The sequence below is a fragment of the Larimichthys crocea genome, chromosome VII (genome assembly GCF_000972845.2).
Source record: "Larimichthys crocea isolate SSNF chromosome VII, L_crocea_2.0, whole genome shotgun sequence".
Classification (NCBI taxonomy): domain Eukaryota; kingdom Metazoa; phylum Chordata; class Actinopteri; family Sciaenidae; genus Larimichthys; species Larimichthys crocea.
Genome location: NC_040017.1, coordinates 17,862,902 through 17,889,337, shown reverse-complemented (window position 1 = coordinate 17,889,337; position 26,436 = coordinate 17,862,902). Strand labels below are relative to the sequence as shown.

At 39.9% G+C, this 26,436-nt stretch overlaps 2 protein-coding genes across 4 annotated transcripts in view; both read right to left on the bottom strand.

Annotated features, from left to right (window-relative positions):
- stx1a (syntaxin 1A (brain)) overlaps positions 1-21,401 on the bottom strand; it is a 56,060-nt gene extending 34,659 nt beyond the window's left edge. Inside the window, exons 1-2 of one of the 3 annotated variants that reach the window (XM_027280789.1) lie at positions 20,939-21,401; positions 5,574-5,651 (exon numbers count right to left, since the gene is read on the bottom strand). In XM_027280789.1, coding sequence (XP_027136590.1) covers positions 5,574-5,651; positions 20,939-20,968 — 108 coding nt within the window. In that variant the 5' untranslated portion in view covers positions 20,969-21,401. The remainder of the gene's footprint in view (positions 1-5,573; positions 5,652-20,938) is intronic. The other 2 variants (XM_027280790.1, XM_027280788.1) reach the window with 2 other exon arrangements.
- Positions 21,402-22,217: 816 nt separating this feature from the next.
- On the bottom strand, positions 22,218-25,888 carry bud23 (BUD23 rRNA methyltransferase and ribosome maturation factor). Its single transcript, XM_027279962.1, has 12 exons — positions 25,706-25,888; positions 25,499-25,536; positions 25,019-25,114; positions 24,814-24,896; positions 24,363-24,459; positions 24,161-24,257; positions 24,008-24,058; positions 23,830-23,915; positions 23,575-23,620; positions 23,414-23,475; positions 22,814-22,903; positions 22,218-22,677 (listed from the first exon to the last, which is right to left on the bottom strand). Exons 1-12 carry the CDS (start codon positions 25,751-25,753, stop codon positions 22,623-22,625), a joined length of 849 nt encoding a protein of 282 aa, XP_027135763.1. The 5' UTR covers positions 25,754-25,888; the 3' UTR covers positions 22,218-22,622.
- Positions 25,889-26,436: the final 548 nt, after the last annotated feature.

The window sequence follows — 26,436 nt, the reverse complement described above, 5'->3', positions numbered from 1 at the left end:
TTTGAAGTTCACAGCTCTCTCCTTTTCTCCATCTACATATTCTTGAGCTTTTCCTCCTTCCAGCCAGGGTCATTATTCTCCCATAATCTCTTTTAATTAGCTCCTGATTGGATCTGTTTTTTTAATAACAACACAATTGGCTCTGGGAGACCACTGGGGAGAGACCAGGCACTACAGAAGACACGAGTTAAATAAAGTCAGACAGACAAATGGGATGAGATCACAAAGTTAAAAGTAAACGTGAGACAGAAATACAGAGATGAGGAAGTGAAGGAGACGGTAAATGAGCAGAAAATGAAACCACTTTAAGCTGTCTCACTTTAGAGACAATGTGATAGTGAGTCACGGTGCGCCTCTCAGGTCTCATAAGACATGAGGCAAATTTTATTGGTGTGGGAGAAAAAACAATTTCAAAAGCTCACATACATGCAGGAAGAAATGTGCAGACACAAACACTCACAGGACGGCTTTTCTTTATGAGCCTGACATGCTTGATATTTGTCTGTATATGAACAGTGATGGAAATGGAGAACTGGTTCCAGTTGAAAGACAGCTGCATTCTCCAATTCATGGATATCGTATGCTTCCAAGTCTATCAGTTCTTTCCATCGATGCTGGCATGTTTTTATGACAGCTGCACATTGCAAAACAATGACCTCAGACTCATCTACTCTGCTCGAACTAGAAAGATTCATGGCAGAGATGAGGAAACAGTTCAAAGTGTGACATCTCTCTACACAACATGGGCTTGAAACTTCAGGAATACCACAGCACTTAACACAGGAACGGCTGCTTCCCAACCGAGTGGCACATCCATTTAGAGAGTAAATTTCCTGTTTTAATAATATACCAACACACAGACAGACTTAGTATTTCTTTACTTGACTAAGAAAAGCCAAATGAAAACAAATACTGTACATTTGTCATTTCATTCATTTTACATGATGACAACACCCTGTTTTCTAATCTTTCTGTAGTGTGCCAAAAACTGTAGTTCCTCAAACGTCCGCTTGAGGCAGGCTATAAAACGAGTCAGTCTCCATAAGTGCCCATGGTAAAATGTCCAACTTCACAGCAGAAATAAACATGTTTACGGCCTGGTACAAAAAACTGTCTTTGTCTATGTAGCTAATTTCCCCATTCATGACAACTGTACTGAGTCTGAGTTTTAATATAACTCACCTGTTAAAAGCTTAAAGCTTAAAGTTATGCATAATTAACAGCATGACTGCTTTGAAAGGTGGGTACCGTAAAGGATGACTTGTTTGAGCACCCAGGCGTCATTCAGCCCGCCTCAGCTCCGCCTATGAGATTAGTCAGGAGGCAGAAGAGGCAGGACTATACCAACAAGGTTGCGGCCATAGAGCCAAATAGCTTTTCAGTAACACAACACGTACTGTCAATGTTTCAGACAATTGATCTATAAAGAATCAATAATGTCAATGGTATCAATAAAGTCTTAACAATTCTCTAGATTATGGTACAAAGGCCCTGTTAGTCAGCTAAATCTCACAGATTTGAACAATCTTCTTATCATGTAATTTTCGTTTTACCAAAGTAAAAGAGAATAAGAAGGCTTGAGGCCACAGTGAGTCTTTCTTACTTCAGTCTTGCATCATTCGTGAAGGATTTTGTGGGCCTGATATGAGCTTTCCTACACAATGAAGGAGGAACACTGACAAATATACTGCTGCTCGCTCTATATGCGTCTCATAGTATAGTATGAATATTTTCTAAATCCATCATAATTCAGCATACACACCGAATTCACTACAGTCCTGATGTAAACAAATCTTTCACAGCATCATGAAACTTTAATAAATACTTCAGATTTAAATGTTACAGCTTAGTTCATGACCACATAAAAAAGAAACATCACATATTGCAGACACATGCATGCACACGTTTCTATCAAAGGTGTGAAGTCAGCATACAACATATGGTCCAGATTACACATCCAGACTGAAAGCCATAAAGCGTCGAGGTAAACAGCCTATGTCAGATGTCGTACCTGCTGTTGAACGATATAGCAGAAGCCTTCCTTCCAGCTCTTAGTGATTTAACCACTCGATAGAAAACTTAATCTTAAACACTTTCAGACTCAGTCACAGACCAAGTTGTGTTTGTACACTGCATTTACCTGAGAGGAATAAACTTCATTGGTCATATTTATTATGAAAAAATATGTCAACCATATGCAACAGTAAAGCTCTTCCATGCGTTTTAATAGTAATGATCAAGGTTGTTTTTATAATCATTGTGTAAAGCGATACTGTAATACGTCATGATGCAAAAAAGACACAGCCACAAGCAGCATCACACAAACATATTATGAATTCAACATGCATACTCTGAGGGTCACGTTTATGATGCAAGTGATAAACAAAGGACTGTCTATCAACCATCTGCTATCCCTTCGGATCACCACTGAAAACTTAATTAACACACACAGCGTGGTGAGCGTGTTGAGAGCATGACTACTCCCTCTGCTCCCTTCACTATCTACATCTCCCTCTGTCACATGTTACTACCTGTTCCTCCTCTCTGGTCTTTGCTGTCTAACTTATTCACATCGCTTTTATTCCAAAATCCTCTCCGGCTTCAAACTGTTCTCTGTTGTCTCCCCTGTCTCCACATTTCACTCAACCTCCTCTTTCTTCTCTTTGTCTCCCTTGAGACAAATGTAAGGCTGAAACTCCAGACGGATCAGTCCTGGGTGTAGACAACTTGAAAGAAACTAAATTGAACTACAAAATAGAAATGAAAATCAAAGTGAGAAGAAGTGTTTGGATTTTTGAGCATTGCAAATTTTCATCAAGATGTCATGTAGTCCCTTCAAGGGCTTTAAAAGAGATGTTGATCAATCAAGCGAAGACAGAGCATGAGTGACGTCACCCATAGGTTTCCAAAGCGCTGTTTTGAAGCTGAAAATCTGCGATGCTGGCTGCCGCCATGTTCGATGTACTGCTTCTTCTGCCTCACAGGTAATCTAAATATTGGCAAAGATGTGGATCATTAGTGAACCTGAGGTGGGACGAATGACGCCTGGGCACTCTAATACAAAGCGGCCAGGCTGTTAATTTTGGGTAACTTTAAGCCTTAATATCATTTGAACGGGTGACTTCTGCAGCCGGTCTCAAGCAGCCGCTTGAGGAATTACAGTTTGCAGCACTTCCACATTGGTTTCATTTCCCAGCCACAAAGGCCGCTGCTTGGTATTAAGCCACAGTTCCTTTAAATTGACAGGAGCCATTTGAGGTTGTTTAATCACCAAATGATGCTCCTGGTCACCTCCCTTTGGAGGCACAACCAACTCGGAGGAGATACGATACAAGCATCCATTGGAGGGACTAAAAATGTCTGGAGGATATTATTTGGATAACTGCTGCTCTGCTTATCTGTTTTATTACTAACCACAAGCAAGATAAGTAACTTGGAAATGGATCAGAAAAAGACATTATTGAAAATGGATCATATTAGGCGACAGCTTAGTCAGGATAGTCATTCTAAGTGTACAATAATAGAGTGCATTTTGGTTCGGCGGTGCGGCTCTGTTCCCGTGATGCTGCAAAATAAATCTGCACAAGTGTGACACAGACATGTCTCTAAGCTCAGAAAATAGCAGGCAGAGTGAGAGATACACAACACTTACATTTACATGAACTCATTCTGAATGGAGGAATCTAAATGCTAATGCTGGAAGAATCAGGGGAGTGGGGGCGTGGAGGGAGTTAAACTGCTGAGAAGCAGGCGGCGGTCGTAGCTGCATGAAAGCAGAGTGACTGAGCACCAAATCTATTCATGTGCTGCCCAGTTGCTTGAATTAATAGTTGCGGTCATATATGATTGGAGATAGAACATGTGAATTTAAAATGACCCTTATGCCCTGGGTCCAGACACACAGGGGGTCCTCAGAGTTACTGCAAGGACCAGCAAATTTATTATTTGATTTCTTTCTTTAAACAAATCCAACATATTATTAGATAAATCGGCCTCTTGGAAAAAAAAAAAAGTACACTAGCGTTGATGATAGGCCCACTAGTCCTCGTGCAATCATGTGAGCTAGCATTATAAGCTGCTGTGCACGTTATTGCAGCCCCAGTTCAATATGCAGCACAGTAGGAGGTCTCTACTCCATCTCTCTATCATCAACAGGGTCCTTGGCCTGAAAAACATTTAATACCCTGGCCTACCCTGTGTTACCAAAGGCCCAAGTGCCTAGGCCAATTAGTCAACCGAGGAACTTATTTCTGACACGAGTCCATGAAACCTAATCCGATCCTCTTACGAAAACCCACTGCAATCACGAAGAGAGACGGTGATCTTGAACTCTGCTTTATTTGAAAATGAACAACTTCAAATGTTACAAAAATCTACAAAATTCAACAGTCAAAAACTTGACCCACACCTCAGTAGACTTCCAAGACTGCACTGACTGTTGCATGACGTCCTTAACAAAATAAAACTACATGGCTTAAGTGGCTCTTACACTATGTTATGTACGTCCTTTGCCTATATTGGTATTGGTATTTCCTGTCCTGATTTCTCCTAAATATATTAAATATCTATACAGGGTTTTTGGTTTATGCACCTGCAGCTCAGTCACAGATGGTTTCTCTTTGGTAACGTATTTGTCGTCTCTTTGCTTTGAAAAACTCCCATATCAAAGTGCTGATTTTCTCTTTCATAACTAATAACTGCTGATGAATAGCATTCAACTTCAGATGACCTACCTTTGTAGCAGAATTTGCAATGGCGATTAAAATACTCCAAAGTTAACGCCCCCATTACATAAATTACAGAGACGGTTTAAAAACTAGGACTGCCTCACGCCCCAAAAGAAATACATGAAATACATGAAAGACAAGATGAATGATGATAAATATGGAGCATGCAATATGGCATGCAGCAAAGGGCCACAGGTTAGATTTCAAACTCTGGGACCTCTGCAACAAGGACTGAGCCTCTGTCCATGGGGAGCACACTCTACCAGGTGAGCTAACCAGCACTCCAAGACTTGTTTTTTTACTTCTAAACTACTCGCTGTGGGAGATGTATGTAGCAGATCCATTTAAAATACAGCGTGAACAGGGACATACACTCTCAAATACATGCATAGATGCAGTTTGACACAGGCTCTGTGCATACAGTATCTGCCATGCACAAGAGGAGCGAGTGGAAGAAGGTAAGAAAAATCACCAATATTGTTATCTAGAGCTGAGCATTGCTCTGTATCAATTTGAAATGAAATAAAAATACATAACGATCCACATGCCACACCAGCAACAACATCAATAGCTATAAATCATATCAATCCACCCCAGAAAGGAGAAATGGGAGACTGATTACAGAACTCTAATAACCCAACACAATTAGATTCAATATCAGGAGACAAATAATACCCAGGTAACACAGAGTAGTGAATGACCTGGTCTATAATTTAAGATGGCAAGTTATTAGCCTACTATCAATCTGTTAAATGTGTGAATGGGAACAATAGTGACTGACAAAAAGAGAGAGCGAGAGAGAGAGAGAGAGAGGAAGGAACGATCAGGACTGTGACGGAAACAAACCTGTTCAAAGAATTCATCCATGAAGCCTTTCTCCATCCCCACAGCGACTTCATCCTCCTCCTCTGCCGTCTCCTTCCCCTAGACAGACACACATACAATTAGGATTTATAAGAAAAATCTTAAAGTCATTAACGTAAGACTCAAATGCTAAATGAAAGACATGTGGTACAATAACACTGGTCATGACTGGACTGGAATGGACCATGTAATATGCATAATTCAAGGTTAACAAGAGCAGTGTTAGCACTCTCCCCCACATCTTCACCGATCAACTGATTAGAAACAAGGAGCACTTAACGACACTTGTAATTAGAATCGCAGGTCGAGTGATTAGCAAGTTATTATTAAATCAGGACCTAGGGGAAGAGAAAACCTTGACTTTTACACACTTCAGCCTGTACACTCATTCACCAGCATTTAAAGATACTTTAAAGCGTGTCAGCTTGTAGGAACAGTTCAATATCGTCACTCTCATGTCTGTCCATCAAATATGAAGCTACAGCTTCAAGCTTAGCTTAGCATAACGACTAGAAACAGATGGCTCCGTCCAAAGGCAGCTCTAAAACTCACTAATTAACATGTTGTGTTTCGTTTGTGTAGGTAACAGTGGTTTCAATAATTTCATCTACAGTAACTCTCAGCAAGAAGGTGACTAAGCAAATTACTCCTTTAAATGTACAATATGATAAGCAAAGGAGATGGCAGCTCAGACACGAGTGGAAGCAGCTTTCAACAACAAAATGTCTACATGTCTGACACTACAAGGAGTAACGCTAGAACAGCAACTTGTGTTGTGTTTTCTGCTGCTGCAAAATGGTTTATTTAAATCGGCAAGGTCTGAAACTGTTCAGTAAATATGGCTTGTATTGTAATGTACTGTAAACTGCAGCTTTTTTAATTTCTAACACAAACCATGACAAAATTAAAACAAGATTTACAAGGTTACAAAAATGACTAATTAGTCCTTTGAAGCCAACAGCGAGCGACAAATATTCAAAATTAAATTAAAACTTTAGAGTTCAACTCATCTTAAAAAGTTCTCAATCTTTCTGGCATCTAACTAGTGATTCATTCCGAAATACTAGTTTCTAATCACGTATCAGCCATTACACTACATTAGGAGGGATCTCATGTGGCTTCATCTCATTCATCTATCAAAACTAATTCAATTCCTCATTAGCAGTCTATAAGAACCATTTGCTTCTCAACGCTGTGGAGAGGCGGTGCAGTTTTCATCTTCTTCTGGCTGAAATGACTCCTCATTCTCATCTCAAAATATTCCCAACCGCAGGGAAAGAAGACATATGACTGATAGCTGATTACTTTTGGACAACATTAGAGTGAAAAAAAAGGGTTGATTAATGATTGGTTTGAGTAATTTAACGTCATCTGCAGCAATTCTGATAATCTTTAATAAATCTTAATTTAATAATCTTCTAATAAATCTTTAAAAAAGGCACAGAGTTGTCTCAGGATAATGTTTTCATGACATCCATAAGTGCAGGCAGTAGGCCAGGTTCATCCAGACAAAGACTCTCATGTAAATAGGCACCAGGAGAGAGGAGAAAGTGGAAGAAAGACACTTTTCAACACCGTTTAAAGTGCAGCTAAAACGCCAAATTCTGACAGCTCCATCTCTCCCATCAATTTTTTTAAAAAATGCAGTAGAGGACAATCACTATAGGGAGTGTTAGCCTTATTGACAGACTGGCCATGACTCAGTGCAGCAGGAATACAGCTGGGGAGGGGTTGATTGGTGACAAAACCACCATACATCACCTGCCTCCAAAATCAGCCCATAGCGAAATTCAAAATCAATAGCTTCAACCAGTAGAGGGAGTTAGCTGTGTATATTTATCGCACAAAATGTAGAGTTTAAATACTGATTTTCATCTGAAAAAAAGTTAGATTTTTTAGTTGCACTTTAATACATCCTGATGGCTTCCCACATCAGCTGCGTTTTTATCTACAGCTAATTGTTATCTACATCTGTGCTTGTGACATGCGATTACTGTATAATCTGTGTAGTTCTGCTGAGGCTCGGTGGAGAGTTTGAATGTGATTTTAACCTTGTTTTAACCTTGTAAAGTAAAGTAAAGTAAAAATACAGCGAGAAGTTCAAGTAAAATGAATAAATGAGAAGCAAGTTATTAAAACAATGTTTTTACAAATCTAATTTATGCACCCATCTTTGGAAACAGGGCTGCTTGTTGTTCAAAGCTATTTGCATATGAGAGGGAAATGACACAGTCTCCTCTCACAATAACCAAAAAATTATCTCTGAGAGGAAGTCGTTTTTTTTTTTTTGTATATATTGCAGAACAAATGAAACATGTTAGATTAACCCAAAGTAAATGTAAGAGAACTCCTTCTTCAATTTTACATGTATCAGAACTGAGACACTGGAAAGACTTTTGAGTAATCAAACTATGAATAACTTGTGTTTGCATATGTCTGGTCTTTATTTTTTTATTTGTTTACTTTACAATTGTGCTTCTTGTTCTCAGACACAAAGCCATTCTGCAGAGAGTTAAAATGTGATGTGTTGACGGGGGAAAGCATGAGAGAAATGAAGGGAAATGAGGAGAGGGACCAGCGGGAGAGAGACCAGTTCTTGAGAAAAACGTCTGAGAGGACAGACTTCAGCGAGAGATGGTGAGGAAACTAGCAGAAAAACTAAGTGAGAGAGAGCCACTGTGATCACGCTAACTCGATCTAAACCCACTGAAGATATAATTATCCAATAAACTTAATCCTGAAATGCAAGACAACATTTTAAAAAATCTAATCATTCTGTTCAAGACAATGAACTGATTATGCGCTCAACAGTCAGTGGGGTCAATTGGTGTATTTTTCTAGTCTAATTTAGTTTCCATGGTGTTATTAAATAAAAGTTTGGTGTTGGTATGGCAATGAGGTTCATTTGAGGAACTGCAGACTATTAGAAGCAGAGGGAAAATAGGCAGCAGCAGAAGGCAGAGGAGGAGGAGGAGGAGGAGGTGGAGGAGGAGGATTGACAAGCAGGGAATCAGAATAAGCTCTGGTAGCAACAGAAGTGTGTTCTGACTCCTCAGAGAGATGCTGTATCTCCTGCAGAGAGAGGAGGATCTTTTCTTCGGTGTGGTCAGGCTGAGATGGCTGAGCATTGCACCCCAAACATGAATCTTCCACCCACATCTGAAGCTCTTGCTGAGCCACAAAGAGACTTGGACTTGACGGTCCACAAACAGCAGATGCTCTGAGACACACACGCAAACATACATACTAACACACTGCAGCTGACACACTGATAATATACAACAGACGCTTAACACACAGAGCGATCAGGGCTAATACAAGGCAGACCCCCATTAGGCCACAACCCTTGAATTCACTCTGCCTCTGGGGCTCACACTCGGGTGAAACACCCCGGCAGGAGCAGTGGCCTGATTATACTGTTTATTAGATTAGAGAGTTGTTCTAGGCACCATGCCAGCAGGGAGTCGCTCCATGAAGACACAAGGCAGTGCCTTCACATACAGTTTAAACAGGAGGAGGAGGAAATGTAGTCCAAGAGTGAAGCAGTGAGAGATAAAACAGACATCTCGTGAGCAGGCTGCAAAAAAAAAAATCACAGCTGATGTCGGCACAGAAAAAAAAAAGAGGAGGAGAAGCAGAGCAACACAACAATTACTGAAAGCTGTGAAAGTGTAATTGTAGGAGCAAAAAGAGGACATAGAGACGCCAGGTGTGTGCTGATGAGGAAGTCGACAGGTTGAATAAAGAGGGAGGGAATAAAGTACAAGAGCGTATGCATTCAGACCCTTTTCAGCGAGAGACAGTTCAAGTAGAGCCGGAAACTCATGTGGGCAGTACTTTATTGTGTTTTTGTGTTTCCATATTAAAGCAGACCTGGTTCCTGCATCTTTCTATTACAGCCAATTCAAGCAGCTTCCTGCAGTCCCATTAGAAATGACTCATAAAAATCTGTGTCAACTACACAGAGGAATACTGAGAGCATACCCAGATTTATTATCATAATATAGCTAGGTAGCATTCATTATGGATGTGTGCTCACTCTCTCTCTCTCTGCATGTTTCCTACAAATACAAAAATAAATAATAAAAACTGAACTGTAGGCTTTATTTCCAATCTGCTCTCAGGGTATGTAAATCTGCTTATAGCTCAGACAGAGGAGACACAAAGAGGACAAGTCATGTTTCAGGTCACACACACACACACACGTATTCTTCTGCTGTGTGATTGTGTGCACCCTTACTACCATATGACTTGCCCCTAACGTTTGCCTGACGTCGCGTTCATGTTTCCAGTAATTACCATAATGATCAGTTTCCGACTTCACGTCAACATCAAAGGCGTAAAAAACAGCGCGGAAACTGTGATTTTCCTGCTCTGATATCTCCAACGTAATAACATGGAAGTGCCTGAAAAGTCAAAGAAATGCGACGTTTACCCCCAAATTGAACTGATACAGAGTACACATGTTCAGATGATGTGAACGCTGCCAACTTCCTTATCATAATTAGCCCAAACCTAATTCTAATCTTTAAAAGGGTCAGTTCATGAAGATTACAAAACACATTTTCTTACTTACCTCTGGTTATACAGGTTCCAATTGCCCAACATCTGTGGTGTCTCTCATATTTATGTTGCCAGAATGTGATTTTATTTATGATGATCACAGAAGTGAAATGTAAGATTCAGAAAACTTAACAACACCTCCTTTACCTTGGATTACATTACATTACATTGCATTTAGCAGATGCTTTTATCCAAAGCGACTTACAGAGGAGGACATAAGCTGACAAAGGTGTAAAGGAGCACAGAGTAGTTTGTTAGTTTTGTTAATTTTGTTAGGCAGGGAAGCATTCTCGAAAGAGAAAGGTTTTTACAAGTTTTTTAAAGGTAGAAAGGGATGTTGCTGTTCTTGTAGCCATTGGTAGGTCATTCCACCATTTGGGGACAACCACAGTACCTTGGATACTTTGCAGACCTTGTGGTGAACAGTTCTTATAGACAATATCATAGACAGGTCTATAAATTAGAGAGTAACTAAGACATTGTTTCTAGAAAGAACGTGGAGACATCACAACACACGGCAATTAAGACTAAAACTGTAGGTCGGCTTAACATTGGTGGCTAATGCATTATGATAGTTAGAGCCCTTCCAAAGTAACCAAAAGATAGAAAGATACAACTAAAAGTAAGTAAGAGAATACATTTTTTTGTAATCTGGGCGAACTGGCCTTTTCACTCTAGAGCCAAGTCTAAACCTCAAACAGTCTTTTGAAAAAGTAACGACTTCCATGGTTAAAACTCAAACTGCTCCTCATGTGTAGACATTAAACTGCACATATACAGTACTCAAGCCCACAAGACATCCACCAAGCCCACAGGATATCCACCACCTACAGGCTGAGAGAGTCTGTAAGCACGCAGGAACAGCTGGGTATAAAATCACACATGAAAATTAAATTTTCACTTACACTGTAAGCCTCCAGCTGATGCTCGCACGCAGAGTGACTTTATTTTTAAGTGCAGGAGGTGAATTGAAGTTATACGTCAGCAGAAAAAAACAACCAATGATTGTGTAGTTTTACAGTAAACATATATATTGATTACAAAATACTAATAAAAGCAGTGGTGGTGCCGAACTAATGCTGACACAGCAAAACCACGAATTATGACTGACCGGCTGATGGAGGAGGAAACAGTGTAGGGCTATTGGGACAGGATAATTACACAACCAGGGAACAGCGTGGGTGACGAGAGGACACAGGAAGTGATAGATTGCCAAATGTAAAACTCAGCCAGTTCCTTTCACATTACCATGCTGTCTCCTCAGTGACAACAACACCAGGAACAATCTTTGAAAATGGCGAGTGTGAAGATTTGCAGATGTAGTCAGCCGGAAAAAAGAAAATGCGGCACATTTTTTCATGCATACTATCACAGATCTATGCACTTCAACTGATAAATTTGTATTACTTTTGTGTTATTGCGGGGAGCAATCACAGAGAGGAGAATCCATTCTTCTGTTTAGGTGAGACATTTGAGTTTGAATCTGAGATAAATGCAGATCTACACACTCTGCTGTCTCTCTCTAGTGATTATTTCAGCAGACTTGGCACAAGAACCAGAAACTTTTGGGTGACTTATAACCCTAACCTTAAACATAACAACCTGATAAAGTTAGTATGGTGAATTTGTTACTTGTGTACATGTTAGGTGCAGACGCCTGGCCCTGTTTGGTACCAGTTGATGAGTCGTGGCCACCACCGTCACCACTTTTTGGAGACCTGAGGATCCTGAGTGGAGCAGCACCCGGTCTGGTTTTTGTGTTGAGCTCGCCTCTGTTATACTCATGAACAACTGACAATGTTACTAAGTGCATCAACTTGTATTTTGTGGAGATGTTTGATACCTGGACACTGTGCTAGATTTAGTTAATTTTACTGATACAGCACACACTCAGAGATATTTTTGTTAGTGTGACTATGTTTAAGGTTGTAGACAGTGAGGTTTTTCTTTACTTTATGATTTAGATAACTTGATTTTTAGAGAGTATTCTTCTCGTACTCTTTTTTTACCAAATACAGTTTTATGTTACTTCTTTCCCTGCATTAGCTGGGTCGTAACCTGTTCGGAAAAAGGTTGACAGACAAGAGTAGCTTTCACTTTAAAATATCAAATATCCAACCAAGTCTATCTGCAGATTTGGGCACCAAAACTACTTGGTTTGGGTTATAAAGTTAATCCAGAACTGCAGATAGACCCTTCTCTCCACATCTCCAAATCTAATTCAAATCCTCCAGCAATTCAAAAAAATCTGCTGCCGTGCTCATTGATGCTATTTCCCAGTTGGAAAAACTGTTATCTGAAATCATATCTTTGCAGGTGGCATTGAGAAAGGGGACGTAATTTTCTCTGGCAATAGAGAAAAGTGCGGATGATCGACTGTACAGGTAGTAAAAGGTTTCAAAAATAACTACTCTTAAATTGGTGCATTTCTTAAATCTATGTTATCTGGCTGAGAGTCATTTCTACCGCGGCTTCCATGTCGACTGCAGATGATGCCAGCAGGGTGTCTACTTCACTCTTGACTGATGGGTTAGGGAAAAACAAAACCTGTGGTCCTACACAGAAAACGGCTAACACGAACACAGTTTCAGACTGAAAAACAGCAATTTGTGAAAGAGTTCAAAGAAGAGGTGATGCAATCTGCAAATCCATCCTTAAAAAATGTCTCTGTCTCTATATGATTCCTTCCTTGAGTTTGTTGAAATAAACGTACATCAAGATACTTTGCATTCCAGTAAAAAAACACAAAAAAAACAGATCTGACTGAGGTTAACAAGAGGGTTTCATCAGCCCTGCCCGCAGCAAGCAGGGATCAGCAGATACACGAAGAAGAAATAATGTGGGTGGGAGAAGAAATGAAGCAGCAGCAGCAGCACAGAGAGTCAGAGTGTGTGCATGTGCAGCAATTTCCTTTTCCTAACAATCCTCCTCAATGTCCTCCCCCTTTAATCATCTTCCTTTTTCTTTCTCATTCTCCCTGTCCGTCATTCTCTCGCCTCCTTCTCTCTCTCTCTTCCTCCAGACTTCAGCTTCACTACAGCGGCTGGCCCACACAGCGTGTACTCTGTTACCTCTGTCTCGCTCTCCCTCCTCACGCCTTCCCTTTGTCTTTTCTTTGTTACATCCCGCTATCCTTCTTCAAGACCTCATTCATCCAACTAAACTTACACTTTGATGCTTTTGTGCTGCGTCTGTTTTATTACTTCATCCTGAGAGGAACAGGTTTAACTTCTTCATCTTTCTCATGTAATCTCTTCCTGGATCATCTTATCCTAGATTTTATCCCCTCTCATGCTCCTCCTGACATTTTCCTCTCTCTGTCTTTCATTCCCCTCCGCCCTCTGTCTCTTTCACATCTTTGTGACCTTTAACAGTGTAATCATCAAAGTGAGGCAATTTAAACACGACTAAATACAAATTTACAAACTGCCACACCATAAAAGGTTAAATAATGACACGTCTTTCTACAAATCAATGATAATCAATTTCTGGCCCGAATTCAAAATGTCTGCATCTGCCAGTTCTCACAGAGATAACTCTTTCTGCCACAGGGACACAGATGAGATGACTGACCTTTCAGACTAAATAGTGAATGCTTACTTCCATTTGGGCTTGTTAGCACATAATTGGCCAATGGATAGATATGAAGAATACATAAATTACATGCTGTTGAGGATGTTCATTAACAAACTTGTCTGCCCCGGGCATGCATGTAGGCAGCTGCGGGTGGTCGGACAGCGTTCAGTGTTGCAGTAGTGGGTGAGAAAATGTCATAAAGCTTCAATTGAACTTTAATGACAGATCACAGGCAGGGAAAAGGGATGTGCTGTCACCACTTATTCTGTGGCCTTTCCCACCCCCAGTGTCGTCTTCTTCTTGCCCTGTGGAATATATTCAAAGCGCCTCGGTTTGCGTCTGCCTGACCATGAAGGGCAGCACCAATGCGCCACTAACACAATTATATTGTAGATATGGGAGAGATGTAACGGAGAGTGAGAGGGATGTTGAGGAATGGCAGGATGAGGAGAAAAAGAATCATGTCTCTGAGAGGGAGAGATGACAGAGCTTCAGAAGCTCCCAAAGAAAAATATCAGAAAACAGAGGGTGGGGAGAGGCGGAGAGATAGAGAATTAAGAAAAAATATATTTAAGGGCTTGAATTTGAGATTATTTACCTTACTGAATAATCTGCCTATTATTTTCTCAAAACATTTATTCATTTGCGGTCTTTAAAATGTTGGAAAATAGTAAAAAAAATGAAATGCCAGCACAATTTCCTTAAGCGCATGTCTTTAAATTGCTTGTTTTGTGTGACCAACAGTCCAAAACTCAGATATCCACTTTTCTATGACATAAGGAGAGGAGAAGCAGAAAAATCCTTGTATTTTAGAAGCTGTAACTGGAAAATGTTTTAATTTTTGCTTGAAAATTGCCTCAAACATTTAATCAATTATCATTAGTTGCTGCCAATGGACTAATTGATTGTTTTGGCTTCATAATATTTATAATGTTCGACAAAGTCTTTTTCACAGGACTGAAAACCAACAGCATCAGTCATTTCAGCAAACAGTGTAGGAATTATAATTGTCCATCCACTCTCATAGTGTCATTTTCATTCTCAAGGGGTGGCTATTTTAAGCGGGGGGAAAAGCTCTAAACACCCACTTTACACTACCTGCTCAGCAACAAACAGCAGACAGACACACTTAGCAACTAGCTGGTGACCATAGCGGCAGCCAAAGAGCTAAAGAACATAGACTGTATAATTAAAAATGGATGTAGTCTCTAGGTTTCTGAAGATCCATCATGAAGCTCAGAGTGTTTGAGCAAACATGTGCAACCACATGCTTTGAAAAACGTTAATGTATGTATGAAATGTATGAAAAACGTTACCATGTCAACCTAAAAAACGTGATAAAATGTCAGTATTCATTCAGTTTCTGCTGCCTCCAAGAGGCCAAAAAGTTAATGCTACTAGTTTGTTTTTAATCCAAATTATTATATTATACTTGTACAACCCCAAAATTGTTATTTTGGTGCTTAAACCTAACCAGCTACCTGATGACAGTGGACTCCGGCATGCAGTGTGCATAAGTGAACCCCGCCTGCTCGTCGCGTGGCTACTCTTAATTAGCGAAAAAGCAGGAAGTTAATGTAGAAAAGAAGGTAGTAAGTTGTACAAGAGGGACTTTACAGTTTTACTCCTTTGGATTATCTGTGTGTGCGTGAATGAAACAGAAGTTATATCATATCTGTCTTTGTGTTCATATGTAAAACATATGACGTTAGTTTAAGCTAAGTGAAGCTAGTTAAATGTAACCTTTTGTTGTTAGCTGCTACATCTGTACCAGCTCACTTAGATTTTATAGTGACATCTGCATTTCCCCAGATAAACGATAAATGCATAAAATGTTAAATGCAGGCCATATCAAGCTGCAGTGTTGTAGGTTGGAGTAATATGTTGGTCTGATATTACATGCATGCAATGTTTGAGTGTAACTGCACTTATTACTCTCTTCATTGACATTGGCATATTGAACTAATTTGGATTTGCCATCCTCTGTTAGTTATACTGTTTAGTGTTGTCATTAATGACAACCATATTTTATATAACCTGGTTATTTACTGTGGTATTTATGTTGACCTGTAGACCACACATCCTCTCCGTCATTATATAAACAGCTATTAAGCTGGTGAAAGGAAGTTCCCTGTCTCCTGTGTTTGATCAACGCTACTCCACCTGAACCACTTAGTCTCACCTACACTTTGGCTTTGGCGAGCACTGACAAATGATCAGATCACAAGGCGCTTATATAGAATGACGATGAATGCTGGTGACTAATGCATTTCATTATTTACTTCAGAGGGCCTGTTCAGTCTCACTCTGTATTATTATTTTTATTATTATTATTATTATTATTATTATTATTATTATTATTATTATTATTATTAAGTAGGATTATCAGCCAACAAAGACAGACCGAATTAGGGCCTAATGAGGTCAATTACAGTTCACAACCTCCTGACGTGAAGTTTATGTAATTTTAAAAAAGCGCTATCTGTACTGCTAAAGATTTCCGCTGCTATCAATTATAAGATGATGTGAAAGGGGAGGTTACCACATTACAAATTACATTTTAGCAGCATTAACAAAAATGACTCAAAGTTAATTCTCCCACAGCAGATGGGGGAAGGTTTGATTACAGAATCGTCCATATTTATCATTAGGATCTCCATTAGCTGATGCCTCTAAGGCTGCATGAGAACAGGTTTTACAGACATCATAAAACCCAGCAGACACTGATAGACAGCTCAAAGAAGTCATCAATACGAGCTCTTATTTCACGCTTTACTGGTATGGGTAAGGATGGTGTAGCGCACAATGATTCAATGAACCGTCCACTCACACATTTCAAAATTACCTATTAACAGCCAAGAGATACCAATGCAACCGTCAACTCATTTACAAAGACAGACAAGTCCCTGGTCAAATGCCAAATCGGTTCCACTCATTTCATGGCTCATTAAAGCAGTTATTCAGCCTCTATGTGTTTATGAATAATGTGTATGCCTTTCTTGTGGTTATAGTGACAAAACAGTATGATGACAATGCATTTCGCTGCTGTTTTATTCCCTCCACCACTGATTTTTAGGATAAAAGCTCATCCGAGGAGCACAACCAGAGAGCTGCTGGTTTCACCACCACAGATGGAGCATTTACAGAAGCTCAAAGCTCTGAACGAGGACAAATACAACCTCTGACCCTCTACAAATGTTCAGTTCAACAGCAACCAAAGTGGCTTTTTTTGTGACTGTTGTTCGTGTATCAACAGTCAAGATCGGGTCAAGGACAGGAGAAAAAAAGAGGTAATAACACGAAGAGGGATAAAGAGGAGAGATGGATGTGAGCAGAGAAAAAAAGAGACGGGATAATGAAAAGAAACAGGAAAGTTAAAAGACACACACAGCCTCTGAGTCGTTGCTCCACATCCAACCTATTAGTTAATGTGTCACTCTAATGCCAAACAAGCAGTGACAGTGAGTAGCCTGGCCATACACGCTCACAAAGAGCTGTCTCAACCAGTGCTAACACTGACTAACAGGGCTGCACCGAGAAGACAGAAGCGAGAAAAGAAAGGAAAAATGTAGAGGAGGACAAGAAGCCATCTAATAAATCACTGACAGGGGAAGAGCAATAATAGAGGAACTCCCCATTATCAAGAGGCTGAAATAAGAGAGAGGGTTATTATTAAAAGGGATGGAGATAGGGAAAGAGGTAGATATGGTCAATCAAACGGGGAGACAGAAAAAATAAAGATGGAGCCGATAAAACGTCAGGAAAAAAAAAATTGATTGATAACAGTCGTTGTGGTGTGTGAAATCTGTAATAACCTCATCAGCATGTCTCCCCCTGTAGGTCTCAGTGCTTTCAAAAGGCTGACAAACGCATCTTATCTGCGCCATCTGTCACTAAATCACTGCTTGGCCAACTGGGATTGATAGGACGAGGTGAGGAGGGGAGGGGAGAGGCCGTGTGACCATTTTAGTTATTGAGACTGGCAGTTTTTAGGCAGCAAGCTAATGAGCTTCTCGAAGAGCCGAGTCGTAGGCAGGTGTTGAGCTCATAAAGTAGTTTTATGTGCATATGGGCAATGTTGGAGCAGAACCTGCGCCCTCACACACATATGAGCAAAACTCAATTTCCTGCCAAAATGACACACAAGTACATGGGTGAGTAAACTTGCAGTGTGACTCTACAAAAACACACACACGCAAACACAGGAAAGCAACAAAATCTGTAATGCTCAGTTCTTTTGGCTGCACCCGTGTTTGGTTTGTATGTGACAATTAATGCTTATGTTACATCTCTGGAATATAAGTTATATAATAAGTTCAGAAAATATATTTTCATACTAGAAGATAAAAAGTCCAAAAAATAATGACAACATTTAACCGAGAGAACAAGTCCTCCTGAATGAAACCACATAAAAACAAATCTTTGGGTGCAACAGTCCAATACACTGATCAGTATCAGCACCAGTATTGGCCAGATGTTGCAATCCACTGTCAATAACATTCATTAACAGGCTGCAGAGCACTGATATCGGGTTGGCACTCAGTATCAGCAGATGTCCTGTATTGTGGTATCAGGGGAGAAAAGGCTGGATCGGTGCGATTATACCAAAAAAAACAAAAACGCATCATGTGTCTGTTTTGTGATGTAGAATACGAGTTTAGATGCAGCTTAGTGAGAGCTGGAAAGTTTAAATTTAGATCAGTTCAGTTCAAATCAGTGTGTAAGATTTAGTGAAATGTCCAACCACCTCGCTTCACCCTCTCCTACGTAGCCAGGGCCGGCCCTAGGCATTTAGTGGCCCTAAGCAAGATTTCATTTGTGGCCCCAAAAAACTCCTAGTGCAGTCAACAAATCACACATATAGCTAATAATTAAATGAACACACGCACACAAGTAGCTAGAAACAGAAACATAATGTAATGTATATGATGGAAAAAACAAAACAAGTTGTTCAAAGGTCACAGAGGATCATTTTGTCCAGAAAACAAAGAAACTAGTTATTATAAATCCAGTTATTATAAGGCTACGGAGGCAGTTCATCTTCTGGCATGTTTACAGCTAAATGAAGATATTAACCAGAGGTCCTGTCTGATAAATGAGAGCGAGGATAAATACCAAAGTGTAATGATCGCTGCATTAACGCATAAACAACACATTTTTAAAAAATCAATGCGTTGTTTACATATTAACAACACGTTTACAACGTATCTCTGTGTCTGTAGATATAAAAGAATTATATCAACAAGTACACTGTTCATGTCAAACTCAGTGTCACAAACTGAGCTAAAGTGTTGCTAGTAACCCAGTGAGCTCTCATCAGCGAACCTCAGCAAGAACATTTACACAAGTTACAGCATTTCTCTAGATTAAACCTGGAGCTCAACCGGGTTTGATCGAGCAAATCTGACTAAACTATCTGGTTCTAGCATCTCTACACTGCAGCATTTACTTTTCTGTGTTTTATATAAATGAAATATCTTTGAATTTGTACTATTAGTCGGGCAAAACAAGATGTTTGAAGATGTAATCTTGGATTTATGTACTGAAAAACTTGTAAGCTTGCTTTACAAATGACAGATTAATCAATATTGGAATAAAAACCAGTTGCAGCCCAAATCTAACAACCATTATTTAGAGCTTTTATACAGACACACATGTCTGTACTGGTGTAATATGCCGCCTAGACCTGCTAAAATATCTACATGAGATTCAAGAAGCTGCTTTAACTTGAGGCTGCAAATGGAAAACAATATTAATCTAGCGCTGATGGGAAATAACTGTGTGTGACATGCAATTTACCTCAATTTTATTTGGTCCAGATTGCCTGAAATTGGTCTGGCTGGAGCTGCTCCAGCAGCCATTTCTCAGACATTAAAGATATGATCAAAAATAATAAAAGAAAATAGAATCAGCGGCTGATGGACATTTTCTGACGACCCTGAACGGTTTGAGACAGAAAAAATTCTCTGTCTTTCTTTCAATTGTGCAACTGCATGCTTCTAACAATGAGAGGAGGCAGCATGGCAAGGCTGGAGACACGCCTCTCTCGCTTGCTCGCTCGCTCGCTCACACACACACACACACACACACACACACACACACAGTTGGCAGAGCAGGGTTGTCTCTTGAGGCCAATTCATAGCTAGATCTTCACTGAAAAACTGAGGAGTCATAAATTGTTTCCCCTCTCTCTCCTCAGCTTAACTGCCAATTACCCACATCTGACAATGGCCACTTTACCACCACACACACACACACACACACACACACAGTAGCCTATATCAAGCTCTAAAGCAGCATTCCTATGGAGGATGACACTTAAGCCAGAAATATCATCAATCATACATCCTCTGGGTCTCGTTTCAACATCAACAAATGGCTTTGAGTGACAATTATATATACTTTAAAAACTATATGTTATATATGCAGAGATGTGTGCAGCTGTCATGTGGTCAAAACGTGGATTTTATAGATTTTAAGGATTTATTTTGAAGATTAGAGGGTGTAGGATTGATGGTAGAGGTGTGGACAGGGACAAAACATTGTGCTCGTTGTGGGTGGCTGGCTGTTATTTTATTTTTTTAAGACGAGACCGCCTGTGACGCGCAGAAGGTGGACATTTAACAGGTGAAATGGGCGAGCTGGGACCAATTTCCACACACCCATAGTTGGCCCGATCGATCAAACAAACCATACCCACACATGCACACACACATTCACCGGTAAATATTTCCACATAAGGTACACAATTTGCAAACTAAGTCTTTCTGGAAAACTATTAAGACTCTGATTCAGAAAATACTAGAATGTAACTCTGAATATGAAATGAACGAGCCTTTAGAGATTAAACACATAAATACAGAGAAATCCTGCTTAAAATATATAAACAGGAGGATGAAAGTGTTTTTTTTTCGGTTTGACAATGAGGCTTAAAAAAAGACTTTGACTTTGACTGAACACCTGAAATCATTCATCTCAGCTGGGGTTGTATCCTCGGTAGCAATCTGTGCCTGTTGCCTCCAATAAAACAAAATTTCAGCCTCCATCAGACCCCCCGACACTCACAACTGTTGCTCAATCAGCGCACCTAGCTCTGTGCTCTCTCACACGGTCGTACATCATCCAAAAAAAAGCGCGTCCAGAAAGCCTCTTTCTTTCTTTACGCAACAGATGGATGCTGAGCGTCAAACAATCAAACATTAACTTACATGTTTAAGTTCTTGCATGCGGTCCTTCATGATTCCGGTAAACCACTCTTATTCCTTCAGTTCTCGGTGTCTTCTTCTGGATGTGTGAGATGGAGCAGCGGGGCGGAGACCGACAGGATGATGTGAGAGCGACCGGGGAGAGTAGGAGCGTCAGGCGGCGACGAGAGGCGGTGATTTTCCCCTTTTGGATACTGGGATGGTGGGACCACTTTACAGAGCCGGGTGACGCGCACTAAAGGTGAGGCGAGGCCTTCCGCCGTTAACCCATTACACACCCTCAACTTCCTCCTCAATCCGCACTAATTGATCCTTCTTTTATTATTTTTTTTTATTTATTGAAGTTTCTTTTTGTTCCGTTTAAAGTCAGTCTAACAGACTGGAGGGCGGATTGACAGGAAATGACCACCTGAGAGTGTGTGGCTGAGTGGTGAAATTGTGTTTGGTTTGGTTATCGATTGGGCAGGTTCAGAGATAACGCCCAGGTGGTTTCCACTGTGCCAAAGCGCACGGCGACCTCTGTCGGCCACACGTGGTGCACACAGGTATGGAGGAAGCAGATTAAAAAGGAGCGGTGTGGAGGATTTATGCAACCCCCTCAACACTCCTGATCCAAGCATGAGAAACCATTAAATGCACTAACTGGAGCGAGTGTTTGGTTTGTCTGTTCTGAGTCACTGTAGAAACATGCCAGCTCAACATGGTGGACTGTGGATGAAACATCTGTAGATATTCTTATTTTCAGGCGATTACACGCTAATGAAAACCTACTAAAAAATATAAATATATGGATAATACTCAACCTCAACCTAAATGATGTTTGTGATGTTCTGCTGCTGCACAACAAAAAGCTTTTATGACTCTGCCTTCACCATCATAACTGCTTTTTATCCATTAATATAGTATATTTTATTGTTTTAATCAAGTCTCTTTTTATCCATTAATATAGTATATTTTATTGTTTTAATCAAGTCTACATGTGTAGCAGGGCTTTTGAGCACTATTCTACTGATAAATATGGTCGACATTTAGACGAAAACTAATTTTCCAAAAACTTCTTTTGATTGTTTCTGCAGCAATCTGCTTTTCTATCTAATTTAAAAGTTCATTTTGTTTCATTTTCCCTTCATAAGCGAGGCTGTTTTTCCTTCATACCAACTCTTCCCCTTTTTGTAATCTCATTAACTAAATGAACTACCAATGTGCGTGCACAGTGTGTGCCATTTTGCAAATCTAATCCAGCGTGCATTGAGATTGCAACAGTAAATATAATACAAATGTCTATTTTTTGCAGATTTTTAATTGTGAAAATCCTGCAGATATTACAATAAACAGCAGATCAGAGATGAGACATCTGATCATTGATAAAAATTTGTTTTAATTCTGCGACACTGTTGTTGCTGTCAGCTCTGTCTCTACTGTGTTTTGCTCACACATGAGCAGTACAGATGTCTGTCTTCCAGCCAAGATGAACCTGGAGAGTGCAATCTTACCATCATTTGTGAGAAACAAACACTCAACCAAATATAAAAACGATCAGCTGTAATTGCTTTTTTACCCTTCTCATCTCATCCACTTGAATTAAAGAGTTTGAAAATGAGTCCAAACACTCTGCATTTCCAGAGGCGGTGTGTGTGCGGCCTGGTACAGACGAGAGCTAATGAAGGCACAACAGCGTAAGCCAGAGCTAAAAATGAGGTCTTCTCTGACGTCCGGTGTATTTTGTGTCTGCTCGAACCTCCCTGCAGGCCAGCAAACGCACAGCAGAGAGAAAAGAGGCGTCAGCGAGTGTTAAAGCTGAAGTATATTACATTATTCAGAACATGAATATTTCAGCACAAGATCATAAAACGTTTAAAACAAAAATCATGCACGTACCGTCCTTGTCTTCTCCTCCTCTCCTTCTTCTCAAAGATCCAATCTCGTCCTTTCTTCGCTGATTTCCCCTTCATGTTCTTGAACCGGCATCTTTACAAACACAAAATGTGGCTGATTAGTTTATTTAAAATGCACCTTGCTCTTTGTGAGAAAGCACATCCAAAACTCATATCCCAATCATGCAGAATGTTTCACAAATTCAGCCTCTTGTTTACCAGTTACCAGGTAGATTTAAACATCACTATGTAAAGGGGAGGAAAAGCTGCCTGACAGGGTTTTAAGTCAGACAGGACAACAACCCTTTTTACATTTCTCTCGGTCTTTTGGCTTAATCAAAGCAGGTATGTCTGAACCTGCACGTATTAAGGCCCAGACCTGCTTTCTATCCTAATGAATAAAGTAATAAACTGGAATTCTTACATGGACTAAAGTAGGGCTGCAGCTATTAATTATTTAAGCAATTAACTAAAAAAACATTTGAATGCATTTAAACAACAAACAAAATGCTTTACATGTAGCATGTGGCAGTCAGCAGTAACCACATTATCGCATTGCATTTCATAGATACATAGATCACATAATACATATGAATATCTTTACCTTTGTCCTGAAAACTGGACCTGGTTGGAAACAGCTCTGTCTGAAGTTTCTGTTCCTAATCCCTAAAATAAAACAAACAGAGATTACAGTGATCATGATGTAGCTAAAATCAAATGCAGACATCTGTAATCTGCATCAATTCTAACTTCTTTGTTTCTTACTTTGGGAAGGACTCCTGATGCTCCAGCAAACAGACACAGGAAGAACCTGGAAACAAACAAGATGTGCAAAGTGCATTTTAATGTGTGATCATTTATCACAGGGCTAATGTGTCAATATTATTGTCAGCTTGTTCTAATTAGCCTTGTTACGAGTACACTGCTCCTAATTTCACAGGCTATTAACAAGGAATCAATTGCCAACGGCTGCAGCTTGAACTCGTCAAAATAAAAGCCCAGCTTCTGATCGGTACTGACTTTTTAGCCTTGCTGCTGTTTGGGTAATCCACCACCATGCCTCCACTGAAGCCTGCCCTCATGGCCTGCGTTGTGATCAGCTCAAGCTTTGAAGAAGGAAGAAGAAGACTGAAGGTGAGTAAGGGAATCTGGAGAGATATTCAAATTTCACATCAAAATATTAACAACATTATATCACCTGTTCTGAGTTCTCTGGATAAAGCTGAAAAACTGCACGTGCACCTCTTGACTGAAAGAGAAAAAAGAAATGAGTAAATCCCTTATCATCAAATATGGTATCTGGATGTTTACATTTTTATCAAAGAAGTCACACAGAGTAATGAAACCTCACCAGAGAAGAGTATAAAGTACTAAAGAAGGTGTAGAGTCTCTTTGGAGGACTGTGTGTCCTTTTGTCGGCATTACAGAGCCACTGCAGTGCGGAGATACTGACAGGGAAAAAAGCAAAAAGGTAAAAGAAAAACTTAAGTCAGAAATTATTCAAAATTAATCCAGAACAGAAAAACTTTGCTTTTGCATGCTTTGTTGTTCACCTGATGCAGCCGTCAAAGGTACCGGGTCGGAAAGGCATTCCCTGGCCCATGTCCCCCACTAAAAGGTCTCCTTCTACTTCTCTATCCAGTGCGACATCTGTCACAGAAGATGCACCACAATGAATTTACATGAGAAATTATTATAACTGGATACATAAAGGATGAGGATTTATTATGTACAATAAATTTGTCTGCCTATAAGGTCTTCTTTTTCTTCTAACAGTGGAGATACTTTAGGAATACTATCTTGTTCTAGCAGAATATCTTATGAAAAGATGTTTTTGTAGCTGTAAGAGGTAAAGATGAAGAAAAGACAACTTTTAAACTATTTCACATTATTAAGACAAACAAAATCCCAGATTATATTTAGAATAACATCCCATCCTCGATGTTATGTTGGTATAATAACCAGCTGTAGCCTCCTGTTTAAATGTAACAGTGTCAAACTAACCCAGCATTGCGGTGCTGATGTCGACTCCAACCCAGTAGTGTCCCTCCTCTGACAGGTAGTCTCCACTGAGACCAGAGCCGCACCTGAGAAACAGACTTGACTTGAGTCCATCACATCACAAACACACAAGATTACTGTCTCATGTGACTCAAAGTGTTTTTAAATCATACTACTCGTGTAATGCTGCGTGTAAACATCCACTCACCCCACATCTAGCAGGAAGGACGGGTGTCCTTCTGGCAGGTTTAAAAGCTCTACTGCTCTCTCTGACATCTGGGTCTGGATCTCAATCATTCGAGAGCTGTGAAGCAACAAAAACACACACACACACACACACACACACACACACACACACAGTGGTTTCAGTTACAGTCCAATATGCGACAAACAAGTTTAATCTTTACATGAAGAAGGATGAGGACGGTCAAAGCGATCACTGTTGAAAACATTACACTATATATATACAGAAATAAAAGAGAACAAAGGTTATAAAAACAATAAAATGAGTTAATAAAACAAAACAAAACACACAAAAACAAGTCTATAAAATGGGTCCAAGCCTCGCCACCTTAGGGCCTGAAACTTGGCTCATAAGAGGTCAACACTTGTGCTTATGTAAGCTTGAAGTCAGACCCTGATGAAGCATCTTTTGGATTTATCTGAGTCAAACAACAGCAGGACTCACTTCTGAGAGTATTTCTTTGCCTCCTCTTCATTGTAGAACTGCAGAGATGAGAGCACATCACATTAACACTCCGATAAAACACATCAGATGTTAACACTGAGCAGTTATCAGTCAACACTGGAGACCTTTAAAGACCCAGACCTGAACCAGGTAAGACCCCCGTTAGCCTAGCCGCTAAAATAAATCACAATAAACCGCGTCACTGACCACGTCCGGAGGAGCTGTGTGCTCAGGCCGTCGGCAGCTGGAGGCCATGGCTGTCCCCTGTGTGTGAAGACCAAGAGTTAGTCTGTAAAAAGCACTTTGTAAACAAGCTAAATGTTGTGATAGCACACGGCCCACATGTGAGGAGCGGTGACGTCACACGCAAACCACGTAAGGCGTACGTACTTCTTCGCTGGTTTTAATGAAAGCAGCGCGGTGTCGCCCCCTACTGTCCACCATGAACTCCACACCGCCTGTCACAGCGTGTAAACATGTTTAATAATAATCAGTTAATTACAATTAGGGAGTTTTCCCACAGTGTACAGGCCACTGTGTTATCTGTTTACATCATTAGAAGGTGTTTTCTTTTTTTTATATAATTACTTTTTATTTCTGAAAATGACCCCCAAAAAAATAAATGAAAGAAAACGAGTTGATGATGTAATATATTTATATTATATGCCTGGCCATTCACTGCTGAGTTTTTATGTCCTGATCACTCCCTGTCACTTTTATCTCTGGTGCTTATTTACTGTACAGGTCTGATCTATTTTTACTGCAACTGTTCTTAAATTATGATTTTTACCCTATAGGTCTTAATTTTTCATCTTATTTGTTTTCGTTGTTGCAGTTTTATGCTTTTTTACTTTTATTCTAATCTCTAGTTTTTCATGCAACTGCTCTTTTACCTTAAGAACTGTTAGTTGTTGTCTATTTCTGTTTTTACTCTGTTC

What these genes read in the sequence shown, in the direction of transcription:
- bud23 (XM_027279962.1), bottom strand. Translation starts at nt 25,753, where the DNA reads ATGGCCTCCAGCTGCCGACGGCCTGAGCACACAGCTCCTCCGGACGTG. An exon ending in ATCCAGAGAACTCAGAACAG is followed by an intron (nt 23,916 to 24,007) that starts GTGATATAATGT and finishes CCTTCTTCAAAG; the next exon opens with CTTGAGCTGATCACAACGCA. An exon ending in CATCAGGAGTCCTTCCCAAA is followed by an intron (nt 23,476 to 23,574) that starts GTAAGAAACAAA and finishes GTTTTATTTTAG; the next exon opens with GGATTAGGAACAGAAACTTC.